The sequence below is a fragment of the Coccinella septempunctata genome, chromosome 2, assembly GCF_907165205.1.
Source record: "Coccinella septempunctata chromosome 2, icCocSept1.1, whole genome shotgun sequence".
In the NCBI taxonomy this organism is placed as follows: Eukaryota; Metazoa; Arthropoda; class Insecta; order Coleoptera; family Coccinellidae; genus Coccinella; species Coccinella septempunctata.
Window position 1 is genome coordinate 35,951,235 of NC_058190.1, and position 20,829 is coordinate 35,972,063.

The window sequence follows — 20,829 nt, forward strand, 5'->3', positions numbered from 1 at the left end:
TTAATCACTTGGCACTTCAATAAAATATCCAAATGAAAAATGGATTTCCAGAGAATGTCACTCAAGTTTGCATCTCACGATGTGAATCTCCATTGGATGAAAAAATCATTAAATATTAATATGTCAAATCATGGTTACACTGATTCCCTAAATTAGACTCATTATGGCATTTCTTCATTTGCTTCGTGGAGTTATCTGCTTATTTATTGGTAATTTTTCAGTATCAAGGTAGAAATTAGGAAGTCGGTCTACAATTTATCGAAGAGAACGGAAAATAGTAGCAGGTGATCTTGGAATATAAAATAGAACGGGAAATCTTAGAAGATAATCCTGATAGTAAAGACGTCGGAGTACTTTTAGAGTGGGGAAACTGTATTTCCCAATATTTCTTGGACAAATCAGTTCTTCTTTCAAGATAGAGATCCTTCGAAGTAAAATAATCTCCCCTGTTCTGTTACTTCAGGTCAAATAGAGATGGTATGTGTCGAACAATATCTGGTACATTTTTTCTATTTGACGAATCTGAAGTTACAGGCCAATTATATATTTTTTAAATGGCAACCCTAACTTTTTTGCCAGGAATCTATCCATTTCTGGGTAAAAATTTAGAGGGGAAATTTGTAAAACTAGTCTCCACTTCTCGCAGAGGGTAAAATAAAAGTAATTCTGTGTAGGAAACGTTCCTTCGTTAGAATTCAGAAGTCATAATTATAATTTACAGTTTTGACAAAAATAATTCAAGAGAACAGGATTTTCAATTCATTATCTGATGAAAGAATCTGATCTAGTGCATGCTCTCAAACAATTAATATTATTTCGATATTTTACCCTAGGCAACATTGTTTAAAAAAATGCTTCTAAAAAATATTATATAACTTCTATCACAGCAGCGATTTCATTAAATAAAAATTTTCATAATATTTTTCTATAAACGAATGAGTTCAAAATGTAACTACCGTTAAAAGTTCGAATTAGGTTCTCAACTTACTCATTAATCATCACTTTTGGGAAAAGAATGGAAGGTTCATATTTTTTTCATTCAATAAAAGACTCTCACTATTAAAATTTCCTAGCGTTGGGAATAATTTTTATTTTTATTTCACATGGTTCCTCCCTCTAGAACAGAACTGACCTTTTCGAACGATATTTCACAGTAATTTTTCTACTTCTCTGCCCCTCTTGTATCCATACTGTATAAACTGGATAATTTCCTGAAAACATATCATCCATATCTTGCTACGAAAACTGATTTGTTCCCGTTAGCCGTTTAGTCATAGACGCAGCGGTAAATTAAATTGGAACTGGTTCAAAATAAAATTGAGCGATATGATTTAAAAATGAAGGTACACACCTAGAACTATTAACTTCAACTACGCGATCTCAAAGGCGCTATCACCAAGTACCTGTTCAATGAATTGATCAATAGTTATGGTTTCCTGTTCCTGAATAAATATTGATTAGATGCAACTCTTATCTGATTATACCGTAAACAGAGTGAGGTTGTTAAATAGATTTAAGACCGAATTAGAGAAGTAAATAATGTTTTGATTACCAAGGAGGAATTTTCATCTTAATAATTCCATACTACTCAAGATATTTTCCATATTTCAAAAGTGAAATCAGGTCTACATATACAGATAGGAATCGGGAAGCCAGTGAAGAAGTTGAAAATCTTTTTACAGTTTTATTGATTTTATTCGAATCAACGATTCATGTCGTATAAATTGCTCGTGTGAATTAAATAAATAGTAATACCGTCCCTTGTTCCTTCTAACGATCAAAAAGATCTTACAAATTTAGTACCTACTTCAATATAGAATACAACATAGGTGCCGCAAAAATTTCAGCCACATTCTATAAAAAAATAATTGCCTATTGTTAGTGTGAAAGGTTCTCCTATAGAGACTGAATTATTTTGGATAGAATGAAGATATGTGGTTTGAAAGGGTAGATTCCATGTTTGCCCATAAAAACTAACTTGATTAATGTTTTCATATAGGCGAGTTATTACAAGAACCAAGAACCAGTAATATAAACTGGGCATCAAGATCATCTGACTTGACACGTGAAAGGATTTTCTTTAGGGTTATGTACAAAGTCATCTATCCACATTATATTTCTTTTTTTTTTCGTTGTCTGTATGTGAACTTCCATGACGTATCGTACAAATATATCTGAAATAATTGAGTCTAGTAAAACTAATGAACAGTCCTAAAACATAATCAGTTTCACTATGTCGTTTCGACAATGACTTTGAAGCGATATAATATTTTTTTATCTTATATTTACATTCCAAATAAGCCACAAATAGATAGAGGAATATGTATGCTTCTATCGAAGAATTCAACTTTGTTGAATTCAACAATACCAGTTCATTTATTTTTGAAGAACACTTTGAGTCCTTTATAGAAAGAACAAATATTTTGTTTATGACATATGTAACACGGTGGAAAAATGAAAAAGTAAACTTTCAGTGTTTTCAAACCATTTCTGCTATAAGCAGTGGAAAAAGTGGTTTTTTCCACCGTGTTCTGAGCTTCAACCCACTGCCCCTAATGTTGAAGAGGGGTGTTCCAATAGCTCATTTCCTCTTGAAACCTGTTTTAATTTTTGACTGAAACAGTAGCGTTTCCGCTACTGTTGCCGTTCATCAAGTAGAATAGTAGAAATGACAAAAGCAATATGGTTATTTCGTTGGCATGTGACATATGTCAAAATATTGCAAACTCAGTTCGGAAAAGTTTCGAACAAATATTTCAACAATAGATTTTTGAGGTCAAAAGAATCACTTTTTTTCTATACCAGTTTTTCTGATTCGACCCTGATAAAAACAAATAGCCATTTTAAGTTTTCATAATGAGCTGTGTCAACCCTAAAAAAACGAAATTACCTTCAGAATAACTAGCTAAATCTGTGACGCTAGATATTTGTGGATCTTATAAACAGAGTTTTATTCAGCTTTTTAATTTTTGAACATCAAATTACTCGAAAACGGCTCATTATACAAGAAAATATGAGGAATACTTTCATTTCACAAAATGTTCAAATATTCATTAAATAGCGTCCAACTTAGTTTCTTTGAATTTTCTCATGATGAGAAACCTAGAACACGTAGGTTATATCTTGTGTTCGCAAAAGATTCATTAAATAAATGAAAAATTATATTCCGGAATTCATTTCATTCTATAAAACCGTTTGTGAGATAGAACTATTTTTTTATGGTTCTTCATCCTGTAACTTTCAAACCGAGCCGATTCGGAAAAAATGGTAAAGAAAAAAAGTGTTTCTTTTGACCTCTGGAATCTGTGAAAAAATATTTGTACGAGTCAAAGACTCACCCTGTATAGGACTACAACTCTCAAACAATTCATGAATAATAAAGGGTTGGGCATAAGTCTGGAATAAAATTATTATTTCTTCGAACAATAACTCAAAATGAATGCAGCGATAAAACCCTGACTATCTTTTGTTTTAAGACAAAGCAAAAATGACGGTTTCATCGCTGCATGCAATCTTATGGTGGTTATATTTTTCGTTCAATAGAAATTATACGATCAATTAGAACATCTCAGTTTTATTTAGTTTTGTCGATACAATAATTTATTAAGAAACACCCTGAAACTTTGTGAATATTAACTTAATAGGAACACAAACTGCAGGTTCATACAAATTTGAAACCATGCATACATTTTCTGAAACTTTTTAGGGTTTTCACTCCCAATCTCTGGAACAAAATCAATTCAGAAATTGAAATAACCGAATTGCTCCTGCGTAAATTTTTGCACTATTTGTCAGGAGCAAATCAAGTAGAGAAAGAAAAAATTGTTGCCTAACAATGAACTGAAAAAAAGGACTTCGAAAATATAATTATGTATAGTGACGTTTCGGTGTCTATATCAGACTCCTTCATCAGACGAGAATCCATTTTCAAAAATCTTCTGAATTGTAGCTTTTATTTGACATTAATTTTTTTTCGACTAACTATATTTGCTCCTGACAAATTAGTGCAAGAATTTACGCAGGAGCAAATCGGTTATCTATTTCAATTTTTGAATTGATTTTGTTCCAGAGATTGGGAGTGAAAACCCTAAAAAGTTTCAGAAAATGCAGATCATGTCCCCCCTGTCATAAAAAATCGACCTGTCTGAGTGTTTTCACTAATTTTGATTCGTTGTTGAGTTATTGAGGGTGGACAGTTTTGTATTTCGAAAGTAATTTGGCATTGCCATCCGCCATACCAGGCTATACCAACCTATTGTAGACGTGGTTCTAAAGCTAAAGGAATTCATTGAACTCTTTTACTTATGTGATTATTGTAGCACCCATATTATATTATACAGAGTGTCCCGGAAACCGACGTCAGTCCAGCACATGGTGATAGCTCAATTCTTTTCTGACCAGAATATCAAAATTTGGCTCTAGTTAAAGTGTCTTGATTTTCGAGATATCGACAGTTTTGTGAAATTCGTCGAAATCATCACCTCATTGATGGCTTTCAGTACCACGGCTACAAATGTTGATGTTTTGTCGTTTTTTTTCCAATCGAATATTAAGGATGAATCAGCCTATTCAACACGATCAAAGATTATCCCAAGGTTACTATGTAGTGCTCAGAAAAAAAAATTTAATCGCACTTTTTTTTTTCTCAAATTTTTCCACAAAACTGTCAATATCTCGAAAACCAAGACACTTCCTCAAGAACCAAATTTTAATACTCTGGTCAGAAATGAATTGAGCTATCACCATGTGCCAGATTGACGTCGGTTTCTGGAACACCTGTATATACTGGATGTTGTCTCCTGAAAAAAAACATTCCAAGACCCATATCCCTGAAATTTTCATCGATAATTCTTCACGATCAACAGTTGCTATTCGAAATTCGTGCAAAAAAAGTCAGTTTCCCGTACTGCTTTCGGGTAGAATAGGTTTATGTACTTATTTTATTGCCACCGTTTGCTGGTCCGCGACTGCGATAAGAATTGAGAGACATTAAACCCGCGACCGAGAGATTTGTGGAGGTAATAAAATACCTGTTGCATATTTTACGTCGTTCCCAATTTTTTCCGTGAGGAGAACAAGAAGTTCAAGGTCGTCGTGCCCGTTGACGGATAAGCCGAATTCTCTTCATTGTTTTCGGAATTTCGATAGAGTTTACCGAGGTTTTTACATTGTTGTCAATCCCGCGATTCCGTGGTGTAGACACCTTCGCTTTTGACTGCAAGCATGATCGGGAATATCCGGATTTTGTTTATTTCGTCAACCATCAGCCACCAAATCGAATCAACCCTTAAGGGCATTTCATCGCCAAGAATTGCGACAATAATCGATACAAGATGTTGTGAAATGTGTGAAATTTATCTCAGGCGAGACTGAGAGGCGACATGAATTAATATACAAAAGAACTACGAAAAACTTTTTCAGATATATTAAAACTCTGTCCTATCTATTCTAACGATCCTTAGAAACATTCAGTATACATAGAATTTATCGAATAATTAAACAATTCAGTGTTTTAGAAAACCACACTTATCGTGTATTTTTTAGTTAATTTTGAATTGATTAATTTTTTGGGAAAAAATCGGACCTGATCAGAAGTTTTGGTTATAGTGTTGAAGATGCAAAGAAAAGAATGGCTCAATTTTTTAATGTTTTTTTGCTTATCTCTTCATTTCATACTGGTATACTTCGTCATCACGTGAAAATGCGGTACCGCATCAATTTTATTTCTTACCTAAATTTTAATTTCTTCAACATGCCATATCTCAGAAAATATTCTAAAAAAAAACTATGTCTGGAGAAGCAATTTCCATCAGGAATAAATGGCGCTGATAAGGGGTTCGTTCATTTTCATATTAATTCGTTCTGCGCCATTCAAAAGCCCTCTTCAAGTTCAAAGTTAACATTATTCTGGATTGAATTAAAAATTGATTATAATGGTTTATCCTCTAGAGTTAGACATATGCCATCTAATTTATATGGCGTTTTCATTATACCTAATTCAATTCAATCAGTTCGTCACCTCAGAAGCTCAAACATTTTTTATTCGTCAAACGGAATTTTTTTTTCATTGAAGAACAAATATTCATTCATGTTATTAACTTTCCGTGGTGCAATTATCTCTCCTAAGAATTTCCACATGAAGAAATTTCTCGAAGAGTCTCGCCATTGGCTACAATTCGTATCCTGGTGATATTGAAAAAGGACGTTCGTTAAGTGCTGCCATCTTTTCTACGAAAGTGGAAACTATTGTAATATCCGTAACTTTCACTTATCGTTCAACTGTTCTAGCAACACCCAACACTAAAGTGAAAAGCTCACCGACATCCGACATGTGGTTCCAAAAAAAAAACTAACGAACACTGTTCACGTTTATAGAAGATTATTTCATATTGAAAAATAACATCAATCACTATCGAGTACAACCTTCGTCACTCAGGAATAATGTAACATTCTACTGGTGCAAGAATTTTCAAAATCGGTTGAGTAGGTCCAGATATTTCCTCCCTAGAAACTCACAAATTGGGAGTAGAATGCCAGATTTAATTTTCATCAATTTTGAGTTAGCATCATAGAAATTATTGTAGTAAAGGTAAATAAAACACTATTTCAGATTACTTAGGTGATTTTTAATATATCCTCAACATGTTTCGAGCAATTAACAGCTCATCTTCAGGAGAAAAATCTCGAAAGTGAAGCTGAAAAAACGAGAAAAGACTCCTGGAAAAACAGTAACAAAGCCAAATATAAAATGACAAAAGTATAAAACTGAATGAAATACAACAACCTAAAAAACAAAGACAAAAGAGGAAAGAAGTCAAAACAATTGAAACTACAAAAATCTGTTGAAGTGAAGACAATATTTAAAAAACAAAAAAAAACAGTGACCAAACAAATCGAAAAAGGCACCAAAATATACTCACATGAAAATCATGAAATCTTCATGGACGAATTCACTGAAAGTTGATCAAAGTCGTGCAAATGAAAAATCATACAAAAAAACATGACCTGGTCTATCAATACTCACAATATTGCACAAAATCAGGTCTGTATTTGAAAATCAAAAGTTTTTTACAAGTTACGAATAGAAGATATAATTCCAATGAATTGAAGGAGATTCATAAATCTGAAGAGAGAGCGGAAATGCTGGTTCAAATAACAATAACAAGTCTACAGGACAATAAATATGTCCATGAAGTTTTATAGAGTTTTTGAGAACGTGTTTTGCCCCTTCTGTGCTTTGTGAGAGTAGTATACTGACGATTTCTAAAATCTGAACTGCCCCTTTTGGATGATTCGTAAGGCTAATTTGTGAGTGATTAAGTTGTTTGGTGTTGTTGAGCCGTCATTGTTATTTTATCGCATATTTCAGACTTTCTGGATTGCTTTCTAGGTGAAGGTGATTTCGTTCATGAGTTCTTGATTTATTTCGATATTTAAAAGAATGCAAGTATATGCCACCTCTATTTCTTACTTCATTAATTTCATTTAAAATTTATGTATTTTTCTAGTTCTGTGTTCAACTTAAACTGAAGAAAAATATTCAGTTGGTTGAAGTGTGTCTTTCTTGGAGTTCTCAAGGTAATTGAGAAATGAATGTTGAACGATTGCTTTAATCTGTACGTGTGTTTTCTGAATCATTGTTGAAGGTAGAATTCTGAAAAATCTCGTATTATTATTAGGGTATCTGAAGCAATTGATTTATAAAGAAAATTTTGGATGGACATCCATAGATTTAATTTCGATATTTCGTTGACGTAGAGGTAGATACGATAGATGTTTTTGAGTTTTGGAATATCTGCATGTCTTCATGATAAAATTATAATTGCTATGAACATCTAGTTTAGCTATGATGGATTCCTCATTCGTGCTTTCCAGAGTCTTATCGTGAACAATCAACCGTTAGTAAATCATCCCAAATGAGGTGAAGCTTATTTCTTTGTACCTTCGTTGCATTACGCAGATGACTGAAAACGCAGTGTCTGAGGAACACAGGAAATTGTAGCATAGTACGTCATCGATGAGAAACCCATTTTCGATATCTTTCATGCAGACCCCATTGAAACTTATCTACCATAGACCCATTGTGTCAATTCAAAACGCACGATAAGGTAATAGTTTTTTCACCGGGACACCTGTATTTTTACCGTGTTATAAAGAAATTCATTTCGATGATAAGTGGCTCGTATGACTGCACAGGGATTTGTGTAGTGAACACCGGGGAAATGACTAGGAACGCATGCCAAAGTGTGAGCAATTGAGTTTATCGTGATTTTTCTTTGCAGTTCGAAAGACGATGAGATTGACAGCAACTGTGTGGTGAGAGCTAGAGGACTACCTTGGCAAAGCAGCGACCAGGATATTGCCAAGTTTTTCAGAGGACTTAATGTGGCCAAGTGAGTAAAATGATTCAAAAACCTAAAAATATATTTTCTGTTTCACTTTAAATGTAGTAGGTACTTGGAAGTGGAAAATTCATCGCTTTGAATAAACCCAATACTAAGTGCAATAATTTCATTAGGAATATTGCAGTTTGAGGGCTTTTCTCAAATTCGAACATTGGAAAACATCAGTGTTTTGCCATTATTCTTTATAATTTCGATAACTCTTTGATGCACGCACAAAATTCATTGGTTCCTACGTTTCTTGAATTTATCACAAAGGTAATCAAAGTTGGTGGTCGGAGTTTAAAGAACACTTTCCATTTCCAACAATAAATTCAACTACCCCCCCCACTCCGCGTAGAGGGTGCATAGCAAACTCCACTATTAAATATGATTAACTTCATAATTTGAAATGCAATTTAATTGTACAGCATTTTTTCACAAAAAAGTAGCCAAGCAAGAAGCGCAGATATTAATTTGGTGAGTTACTTTTTGCTCACTCTGTTTACTCCCTTCGAGAATTATTGGTATCTCGGGCGGCTGTAAAAAATGGAAATTTTGTTGGTAATACTATCATTCAGTATTCAACCCACATTCAGTAAAATCTTGAGTTTCGGTATTCTGGTTGATGTTGATATTGGGAATAAACATTGACCCATAGGTCGATTACATCTATGTATAAGTCTTTGCAATGACCGAATATATTTTGAATTTCGCACTTTTTTTGTTCTTCGTTCAATCGAAGAATTTAGAAAATAGTTGCATCAATTTTGAATGCTGCTTCATTTTCTCTGAAATCGAGTATTTTTTCAGTTCAAAACTTTTCTTGGTTATATTCAGAGAATTCAGTTCTATGGGTGAATTTATACATAAATTATTGATCTTCTGTAACCAAATATTATGCTGCTTCTCGACTTTGTAGGCATGCTGATAACTCTTGAGTTTGAGGCTAGTATATTTAACATCTGGGCAGTCTGAGCTTTCTGTATAAGAATTCTTTGAATTGTAGAATAATTGAATTTTTTTGTAAAAAAGTACCTACAAAATACACATAAAAATTGATAGCTTACCAAATTGATACTATGCGACAGAAAACATTTTATGTGTGTGTTTCAAAACTATCAACTATCCATGCAACTGAAAAAGCCTAAGCACAAAATATAAACATTCATCCACTTCGATAAAATAGTTCTTTAAAAAAATTATTTGAGATGGTATTTATTGAACCTGATGAATTTCATACAAATCAATTAAATAGTTTCAGACACACGTACATTCAAATTTGAATCAATAAATTTTATCATCAACTTTCTGAATATATAAACGAAAATCATTTGTAAGAAGTCATATAAAGAAGTTCTTCGAACGTCACTTTCAAACGCATAACTTGGAAGCTGATAGCTCTGACGGTTTAATGCAGGATGAAGGTAAATATTATTTGTGTTGAAAGTAGTGATATCATACTCAAATGTTAATTACGATAGTGGCGTAGATTTTAGAAGGAATAAGAGAGTATCGAGTATCGGTATTTATCTCTATCGCACACACCTATTGTAAAAAAATACTTCAACCAATTTCGCTAACGTGCGAAGTATCCTTACCTCTGTTAACTGTATTATTTAAAAGTGTGCATGTAGGTATGCTGAAATCTTTTTCGGGTATTCAAAATGAAACTCTATGTGGATGAAGGTTGTATTTGAACTTCATATTGCTTGGGTTGAACCATATGGACTTCTATTGAATACGCTTCTTGGACCACGATGGAGTGATTGAAATTAAAAATTTTTGTCGAGAAATGCCATACACTATTGGTCATACTGAAAAGATCGAGGTGTTATTTTTTTTTCGTTATGAGATTAAATACCGAGGCCCCAATAACTCTGGGCACCACGAAATTGAAAAAGTCAAAGAGTTTCGAGAAAAACCATTTGGTGTATAGTTATTCAAAGGATCTTTTCGTCAGGGCCATTAGTATAATAATGTCCGATGTTAACTGAGAACTTTCCGTTTCAATAAGCTTCAGCACCCAACTCTTTTCTTCCACGTATACCGAAAACAAGAACCTTATCATATTCGTGTGGATTCAAACATAACTATCATAATTTATCAGAGCTTTTCTTCAATTCACTGATAAGCCGTAAGGTACGCCAGAGGCCGAGTCATTATTTCTCGAAACATGGAACAGTCGTCAGTGGAGAAATGATAAGATGTCAGACTTTGTACATAATGTTGTCTGGCTTATGATGTACCACGTGAATTGGGTTACGGTCAGTGACTGTGATGTGTGGTCAATGGTGTGAATTTTGTGTGAACGGTCAATTCTGTTAACAATATCATAAATAACCTCTGGTGAGCATATGGCAATTTTAAGCTTCAAATCCTCAGAATTTTGAGGAAGGCTGTAGGTATCATTCAAGCTCCATCTGAACTGTGTCCTTCCGAACTTTATAAGGCAAGGTGACACGAATAGGATATTCGCTGTTCTATCTTTCACGAAACTGAAGGCTGTTCTGAAAGTATCTCCTTTAATTTTTTTTTAACATCCAAATCATGAACAGTTTTTTGATCGTAGTTAGTTTCGAAACCGCTAAGTAAATTAAAGTGTCTTATATGTTTCCATAGTTGATCATTTTTTTTATTTCTTCTAAGCACATAGGTAAGACGCTACAATATAACTTTGGAGTTAGCAACGCTTCCTGATGCATTACTAAGAACGGTGGCTCTACTCCAGTGAATACAGACTAAACGATGGCTGCGTATTTTGAAAGAAACATTTTGGACGCCACTGTTGCTCTTCTTGCTCATTTTTTTTATAGTTGTTCCGTTCATTATGAAGACAACGTGACAATTCTTGTTTTTCGTAGGACGCGTTTACGATTAAAATAAAAATAATTTTAGTAATTTCATTTCCACTACAATGTTTTTCAGATTTATACTGCAAATGAATTTTTCCTTTTAATTTAATTTTTTTTAGTTGACGATTTCGAAAAGTTCTCATAACTTTTTTGTCTTTGAAGGTGCAGATCTGAAACTTGAACCTTCTACAGGCAATTTTTTCGTAGAATCCACTACGAGTTCAAAATATGTTTTCATTTCGAATCATTAGGAGAACTTTCTCTTTTTTTAAATGCACACTTTTATTGAATTTGTTATTTTTGAATGGAAAAAATCTTCTGTCAGTAGATTCTACGTATAAAAAGAGCCTAAGAAGGTTCAAGTTTCAGATCTGTAACTTCAAAGCCAAAAAAAGTTTTCAATTCGTCAAAATCTCATTTTTTGCTAATAACTCAAAAACGAAGAATCGTAGGAGGCTGCGGTTTTCGCCATTCTTTTCTCTGAAAAAGAGCTATGAAATGTGTCATCCGTTTTCTTCTACCTATCATAGTCCCCGAAATACCCTCAGTAGACAACGAATTTCGCCTACCCTGTACATTCGGATTTAAACACAAAAAAATTCACTCTCAAATTCTTACAGTTCTTGTTTCAATAGGTAAGCTTCGGAAAAAGTAAAAAGTCCACCTATGGTTCCTAATTTGGGAATGAACCAAATAATTATATCTGAAATTTGATTTGAAAAGTTCATATTTTGGTGTAACCGAATAATCATTTTTACGAGAAGCTGCAATTTTCACTTGTGTCTTACCTATGCTTTTTTAATTCTGAATAATCTTCGTGCAATATGATTCACTTGAAAAGTTGCAGAGTAGTTTATGCAACAAGCCTCTGGGAACAATTGATTTAGAATTGATGCTGATTACTCATTCACATACCTGCACATAACATAATACAAAAATTTATGTCAAAGTCTCGGATTATGATCAAAATCATAATACACAATAGTGATTTCAAAATAAGAATAAAGTACATAGTGTAAAACTTATAATTCAATAAAACTTTTTCTGAATTTGGTAGAAAACAATATTTTTTTGCATCTTTAAAAAAATTATATTTATTTACTATTCGTAGACATAGTAGGTAACAATGCTAAACACTATAAGGCATATGCAAACTTTGAAGTATTAGAAAAAGGATATTCATGAAGGTGCAGTAATTCTTACAAAATTATGTTCATAACAGTCGAAGAAAATTAACATAACTTGAAATGAAATCATTTTTTTTAACCTTCTTCAAATGAATTTATAAATGACAAAAAAGGGAATCACCATTGCTACACATTCATTTGCACCAATAATTGATAAATAAATTGATATCAATCAGAATGTGAATTTATAAACAATAACTCGAAAAACTCAGTCTGTTGCCAAAAAAATTACCCTTCAACTTCAAAAGTTTCAACAACCTTATACCTATTCAATTCTTAGGAACATTATCATCTTCTTTGGTCCATCAAGAAATTTAATTATTTGAGATTCATTTATAATACTCACAGCTTATCATAGTTATGATTACAGACACGAGAATAAAATTACTTCTAATCAAGAAATCTTTCTTCTTTAGTGTCCTTCGGTTCACTGTCGAGCATTGGTGCCTTTTCATTGTATATTTTCAAACTGAATCAGTTTTCTGTTTCCTTCTACGCAATATCCTTGAGTATCAACCATAGACTTATTACCCCGAGTATTTTGATATGTCTATGGTATGGGGTTGAATACTCAAAGGCAATATCTTCCTCCCTGTTGCTCCCGAAAATCTCGAATGTACGCTATATTCATTCCATTGGTTTGTTTCAGGGGTGGAGTAGCACTTTGCCTGTCACCACAAGGAAGACGTAACGGAGAAGCTTTGGTCCGATTCATCAATCAAGAGCACCGAGACATGGCCCTGAAAAGACACAAGCACCACATAGGCTCTAGGTACATCGAGGTGTATAGAGCCTCTGGTGATGACTTCCTCTCTGTCGCTGGCGGCTCCAACTGTGAGGCGCAGGCGTTTCTATCCCGTGGAGCCGCCGTCATCGTCAGGATGAGGGGTTTGCCTTATGACTGTACTGCTAAGCAAGTGGTAAGTTGAAATTTATGAAGATTGCATTAAGTGTGGTAATGGAAGCCTTCTCCATGTTATATTCACACTGAATATGAAAAATTAAACAATTGACCTGAAGAAATTATGTCTTCTGCCAATTTCACTGACTCTATTTATGACTGAGTTGATTAAGCAGAAAATGTGCTCTTCATCTGAAGCTAATACACGATTTTGTTTTGTCTGGATAGCTTCGGAACTCTTCTACTAAACAATTCTTTGTAGCGTTCCCTATTTGTTTTTGTTGCTTCATTTATTTTATATTTTATTTGCTTGCAGATTCTTATGCATGTATTGTATCTGTCGTAGTGTCTTAGCTGTTCAAGTTTAATAATAATGTTCCTTCTACACTGTAAACTTCAGGTGTTTTTTTCTTTGTCTTTATTTACCTCAATTTTATGAACCTGGAATTTTAAACGATTTTTCTGAATAATATATTCGAAAAAAATACATTTTGAAATCATTTCTTTGATTGATGCAAAAAATTATTGCCCACCACAAAATTCTCATCATCAAATCAATTTTTTTTCACTTTCGAATTGATTTCTGTATATTCTGAGGTTAATTATTGGCAATAAGCCAACCAGCTATAGAATTAGGCGACTGGCAGCGGAAAAGAAGGAATGCACTATATTTTTCCAAAATTTATCTAAAAGGAGCTATGAGTTTTTGAGGGTCCCATTTACTTGGGGAAGAAATCTTATGTATTTAATGATAAAGTGATGTAATGTAAACTCTAGAGTTTTTTTTTTCAGCTTGAATTCTTCTCATCTGGAGAAAACCCTTGTACCGTACTGGACGGTAATGACGGGGTTCTTTTTGTCAAAAAGTCTGACGGCCGAGCAACAGGGGACGCTTTTGTCCTCTTTGCCAGTGAATCTGACGCTCCAAAAGCTCTCTCTAAACATAGGGAATGCATAGGTTCACGATATATCGAACTATTTAGATCTACGACTGCCGAGGTTCAACAGGTAAGTTCTTTAAACATTCCTGATCCCGAAAACCATCAAAATCTTGTTTTTTTCCTCTAGGTTTTGAACAGAACGTTGGACCCTAAAGTGTACGAGACTCCCGCCCAAATACTACCTCCAATCCACCCTGTGCCTTTATTGCCGCAACATATAATCACTTCTGGGACAAGAAAAGACTGCATTAGATTAAGAGGTTTGCCTTATGAAGCCCAGGTCGAACACATTTTGGACTTTCTGGGTGACTATGCCAAAAATATCGTCTTCCAAGGTGTACATATGGTCTACAATGCTCAGGTGAGAATTTTTCCAATAATTTCCGAAAAACCCAAACTTTGGCTGCACAGTTTATCTATACTTATCTTTCGTCACCCTACACCCAATGGGTAAAAAGGGTTAAAATTACTATATATATATACTTATCTTTCGTTCACGATATCTTATTTTTCTATTTCACCCATTTCAGAAGACTGAATTTCGATAAAGTCTTCGAAAACGTTCAGTTTTGTTGAAGAAAAAATCGTTTCATTGTTGAGTATCCCATGCTTTTGAATCAAAAACTGAGTACTTACGAAGAATTAATAGCAAATGAACATTTGCCTTATTTTTCGATGCCTATGAGAAATGTTAGCATTGGTTCTTTGTTCCAGGGACAACCAAGCGGCGAAGCTTTCATTCAGATGAATTCAGAGCAGTCGGCCTACATGACCGCCCAACAGAAGCACCACCGCAACATGGTCTTCGGGAAGAAACAGCGCTACATCGAGGTCTTTCAGTGCTCAGGCGAAGACATGAATCTCGTGCTCACGGGAGGAATACCGGCTCCTGTGTCACCTGCGAAGGCGGCTCCTGCACTTCTCAGTCCCGGTATGTTGCCTTCAATTGCTCCCTTACCTCCGACTAATATACCCCCACCACCACCTCCCAGCACTTCTGTGGTCAGTAGTCAGGTTCATCAGAGCTTAGTAACGTCAGCACCCACCACGCAGAATTTAGGGTGGGACAATCAGACATTCCTCGCGCAAGAGCAGGCGCATCAGGCTCAGATGATCGCGCATCAGAACCTGATCGCCAGGCAGAGTCAGGCGGCTCAGATGCAGAACCAAATGCTGCTCATGAATCAGATTGCTCAACATAATTTCGCGGTTCTTAACCACCAGAGTCAGATGGGGACGGTTTCGCCCGCAACCTCGACTCTGCAGTCTTCCATAATGAAACCTCAGATGTCCTTCATGCCTCATCTGCTTCCCCAAGCGCCCCATCCCTTGGTCTTCCTACCACCGAGACTTGGAATGACGTCACTGTCTATCCCTAGAGCTCAGATGCCCTATCCCCACCAGTTCATGGCTGGTGCTGGTCCTGGAATGTATCCCTTAGTTCCACAACCTCAGGTAGCGGTCAAACGGTCATACTCCGATGCTTTCACAGATCAGAATACATCAGCTAAAAGGGCTTATTTGCAACCAAACACTGGCACGATGTACCCGCAATTCTATCCTAATATGTGAAGAAAGATGATCAATGATTATCAGAATGCTCAAAGTAATATATGAATCTGTTTTCATGGAGTTCGTTTTAGAGTAATTGGTAGGTTCCCTTCATTGACTTTCATCATTACGTTTCAAACACGATTCTAAGTACGAAAAAATTGATTTGTTTGTTGATCGTTATTGTTCAAATTGCAGTTGTACTTACATAAATACGTGGATAATGTTTATACATCCCCTTATATATTATTAATAAGTGTGTTTTAACTTAATTCCGAAGTTTAAATCGTAAGTTGAGTTTTTTGTAGATTTTATGCGTTGACGATCTTAAATTCTCTCTTGTTCGATATAAAGTAACTAGTTATTGTTATCGTTTTACTTTATAATATTCTACACATAAGTTTAAAAGTAAGTACTTAATTTGAAATGATAAATTGAATTGTTTTTGGTAATAACCTCTTTTTCGTGAAACTCATCGTTGTGAGATTTATTATTAACTTTTGAAAAATTTGTGAAAGATCTCGAAACCATTTCCTCAATATTCTAAATAGTCCCCTTCACCAGATACTCGGTAGTATTTTTGATGATTACCCTTTATTGACATTAATAAGCCTAAGTGCCTTGAAAAGAAGTAGGTATATGATTATCCCCACAAATTCTTGAGATTATTGATGATGCTCAACTAGCGTTCGTATTGAACGCAGAAATATTCCAAATGGAAGGAAAACAGTTCTGAATTTCCCAAATCGTTGGGAAGTCCTTACTTCTGACGAAATCTGATGAACCTGACTCTTTTGCTCATTTCCGGTGTCGGAAGAATTGTGCCTTTTATTATTGGGACGAATATTGTGATTATATAGACATTCCAAGTACTAGTTTTTTAATATTTACACATATCATTTTTATATTCTCTTTATAGGTGTTGCATCTATTTTTCTAATTTTATTTACTTCGTTCGAAATTATAAATGTTCAGGCAGCTTTTTGTTATAACAAACATGATTACTGCGACTAATTAGTCTTGGATTTGGGTGTATTTATTATCTTTTCCTGGTAAAGAGACTAAAATGCGACTGGAGCTAAGATAAAACGACAAAGTATACAGGAACTTCAATTATATGATGTTCAATATGGCAATCAATAAGATTTTTCATTTGCTATTATCTCCAGTCGTAGTTTTACCCACTGTGAAGAATGAAATGGGTAGTACTGAAATGACAACATTCTTGAGTGATCTTGGAAACTCCAATAATGTACAAAATAGAATATTCTGATATATTTTTCATTTATTATATAATGGGTCTTAGATATGTTCTTAGTACATAGAATATTGCAGCGGAAAAAGAGATTTCATTCACAGAAACTCGAGCATTGTTTTATTTGTAGGACCTTAGAATAAGCCTCCTTGTATTTTTCCTTAGCTTACGCTAGATTCAATGTGTTTTGGTGTGTTGCGCCTGACATATTTCAACTTGGCGTTGGTTGGAGTTTTGTAGCTCTGGTTTCGGTTATTAGCAGTGGTATATATTTTTTTCAATGGTGTAGAACGAAGCTGAGAATATATCCTGTTATTTACATATTTTTCCATATGTATTTTGACTTGAATTGAGAATGTGGCTTCGCTACAGAGCTCCAACGTCAACCGTCCAAACAAGTTGAAGTATATTGTCTCACTATCAAAGAGCAACCTAGGCAGAATGTTTGGTTTATTGGTGTTCATTGGTTTTACAACTAACAGCTCAAATTCTTTAACTTTGCTGCCCATTTTCCAGCATTGTATTTCCAATTTACTAACTTGTTTTCAAGGAGACCTAAGGTCCTTTGAAATATTAATCCATCCACGTTTTCTGAAACGTCGACGAGGTACGTATGAAATGAAATTTTGGAATTTTCGTGGGTGTTGGTTTTTCTACGTCCGTGGTAGATAATTTCTGGGTTTCTGTTTATTGTTTTAATGTTCTAATTTCTTCAAAATTAACGTGGTCTAAAAGATGACCACCATTCATAATTATTCTTTAACAGTGTTTCGAATAATGCACGAGTTCTTGTTATCAGTAACTAAATCAGGAAATTGACACGCGCAAATAAATAAATATCAAGTCAATCGAAGCCATCGCAAATAAAATTTTTAGACATGATTTTGTTCAGATTCTTCTTCTATGAGGATATCACAGAAAAATGAATGAATAAAAATGATATTTCATTCGCTCCTTCCTTATCTTGAGGCTTGGAAGATACTCAAGACCCTGTAATATAAATATGATACCAGAAAGGGGTCCAATTTCAAATATTTTTCAATTAGTAACAGGATAATTGCATATTCTGAGTAAGAGACAAAATATTTTTTCCCTCAGCAGGTTTCGTACCATCATATATAAATTTTTATACTGATTCATTTTTTAACATCATCGCTCTATAATTGGTACAGCTTGGGCTAAAGTCAGTTCTTCCTGATAGTTTTAAGGCTAGTGCCTTCTTTAATTGATTGTTATTTCGATTTTGTGTTAGAGTTATCGAGGTAAAATTCGCGAATTTCCATTCAGAAAATTGTGGAGAGATTCATATTTCTAAAATATCAGGGCATGCTTGTCGAAAGGAGTCATCAAAGCTACATTGACTAGCGGAAGTACCCAAGGAAGTTAATATTTTTTAACTCTTTGAAACACATTATTTCCTGTACTGTTTGCAGCAGCTCTGTTTCATTTTATAATTATGTCCTTATTATTTACACAATTAATAAATGTTTGTCACATTAATGCTTGGGTTTGTTGTTAGTTCTCCTCTTGCTATGAATATACTGCTCATTTCTCTGAAGAATCTCTCAACGATACAATTAAGATTGCAGAAGTTTTCTGAGTATTACTATTCTTATAGTTGAACGATTTTTTATCGCTGGGTTAGCTTTGGATGCAATTTTTCACGAGATATCTCCTAGAGAAATGGGCATTATAAAAATGTGGGCTAGTTAAGGGTAGTTCCTGGGATGGAAGTCATACGTGGTGTCTGCTGCCGACATGGTAGAACGGTTAAAATTCTGCTACATTGTGGTGAGTCTCTTTTACTTATTTATCCTCTAGTTCATTTCCTTCATTACACTTAGTTATTCGAGGAAGCAATTTCTCGACATTTCAACAAGTGGTATTTACTTGGTGCAAGGAATAAAAATTACTTCATCCAGCATGTCATAATCATCAATTCATGTTTTAGATTAGTGTAACTAAAAATGTATAGATTTTATGTTCCTTCAAGGGTTTGGTAGCCTCGGTACAGGCTTGATCGGTGTTAGAAAGATTAATGTTTTCAGTTGCAACAATAGTCTGTAGCCTATTAATTGGAAATAACATGCAACAACCAATGGCAGAGACGGTAAGACAGGTACTTGCTGCTTCTAGTTGATATTCGAACAGAGAAGATACATTTATAACTAAGTATGTAAAGAGTATGGTGCTATCGGCTATGTTATTGTTATGCCAAAAATCATTTCAATTTTTCATTCCATTATATGCAAAAATCATCATCATCATCATCAAATGCAAAAATTATCAAATTTGAGTCGAGTTTCGCAATGATGAATAGTGCATAGTACGGTAGCTTTTGTTCTTTCTGTGTTGCCTATTCATATGGAAGCAAGCAATGACTATTGCAATTGGTGTAGTCCAATGAGAGTGTAGAAGGTGCAAAAAAAAACTTTGGGGTTTTCAAGTGGCACATCACTTCACATTTTTCTTCAAAAACAACAGCTATTTGTGGATTTGCTCTATGCTGTGCTGAAGAATGATTTTAAATGATGAAAAAATTCATGTTTTTTTTCATTATCGATATATTATTATAGTTGGGGAGCAGATGCTAAATCGGGATTTACTTGAGCGTCGTGGAGACCTGATGGGTTTTGAAGATACGATGCTAGAAAAAAAAGGTTCTATGATTTATGCACTTTCAGCGGTGGGGAAAGCGTCTGCAGGTTTTCAGAGATGTAAAAAAATCATCAGGTGTACTCGAGCGTATCGGATTAAGATACTGTATATGCCCTACGTGTCTCTGATAATAAATTCATTTCAATCTGACAGTTTACGTGGTAGGGTTGACAATTTTTTCGAGCTTGTCAGATTTTAAGAAGATGTTAATTGGAACCAAAGGAAGCTACTTTTCAAGAAACTGACAATTCGGAAGTGGCGAAGGTCACAGCGGTCCTTTGAAAATGCAAAAAAAATCGTTACATGTACATACTCGAGCATGTCAGGTTATCATACAGATGGTTAATATCGATGTTGCAGACGTATTGACCCATTAATCTGACACAGATCAGGGGGGTTTTCTTAATCTGACAGTTTGAACATGGCAAGGGGCATTTTTTTCAAATATCTCCCTTCCTGTATCTCTCATCGTTTCAGTATGAGAGTTGTAGACAATAAAATTCTATACAACTTTTGTCTGAAGCAATTTCTCATAACCTTAATCGTTTTCGAGCTAGAGGATGATAAGAGCGAGGAGCTTAGCCACACATGCGAGAGGCCAAGGTCAAGGTAGAAACCCAGTCCAATGATCATTCATCGCCATATATCTCAAAAACGTTCAAACGTAGAAAAAATTGCTTCGGACAAAATTTTTCGGCTTGCTGAAACTGTCAGATTATATTTTTTCCGTTATTCTTGAATCTTCAGCTTCAAACCAAGAAGCGCTCGAGAATGTACTCGTGACGTTTTTTTTTTTGCCATTTTGACGCCGTCCCACACATTTTTCTCAAGCTTAAATTGTCAGATTAAGAGAATATATACTTTTCAACATGTAATTAACCACAAATACCTTAAACTGACACTCTCGAGTATGTACAATGGTCGTTTTTTTTTACCATTCTGACAGGCTGTCCTAGACAATTCCCCCTATATACTGGTTTGATTTTCGGTAGAAGTACTCTACAGGGTCCAAAGTATCTCCCCAACTAGTAGGGGAGAGTTCCTTTGAATTGGACAGTCCATGAACCGGACGCTACAGTTTTCTACTACACTCGATAGTA

General features: G+C 34.6%; 1 protein-coding gene across 1 annotated transcript in view; it reads left to right on the plus strand.

Annotated features, from left to right (window-relative positions):
• Nucleotides 1-20,829, plus strand: part of LOC123308296 (RNA-binding protein fusilli) — a 98,137-nt gene that overhangs the window by 71,713 nt on the left and 5,595 nt on the right. The window contains exons 6-10 of the mRNA XM_044890898.1: nt 8,283-8,393; nt 13,073-13,343; nt 14,117-14,332; nt 14,393-14,626; nt 14,980-15,196. Of these exons, the coding sequence (XP_044746833.1) occupies nt 8,283-8,393; nt 13,073-13,343; nt 14,117-14,332; nt 14,393-14,626; nt 14,980-15,196 (1,049 nt within the window). The remainder of the gene's footprint in view (nt 1-8,282; nt 8,394-13,072; nt 13,344-14,116; nt 14,333-14,392; nt 14,627-14,979; nt 15,197-20,829) is intronic.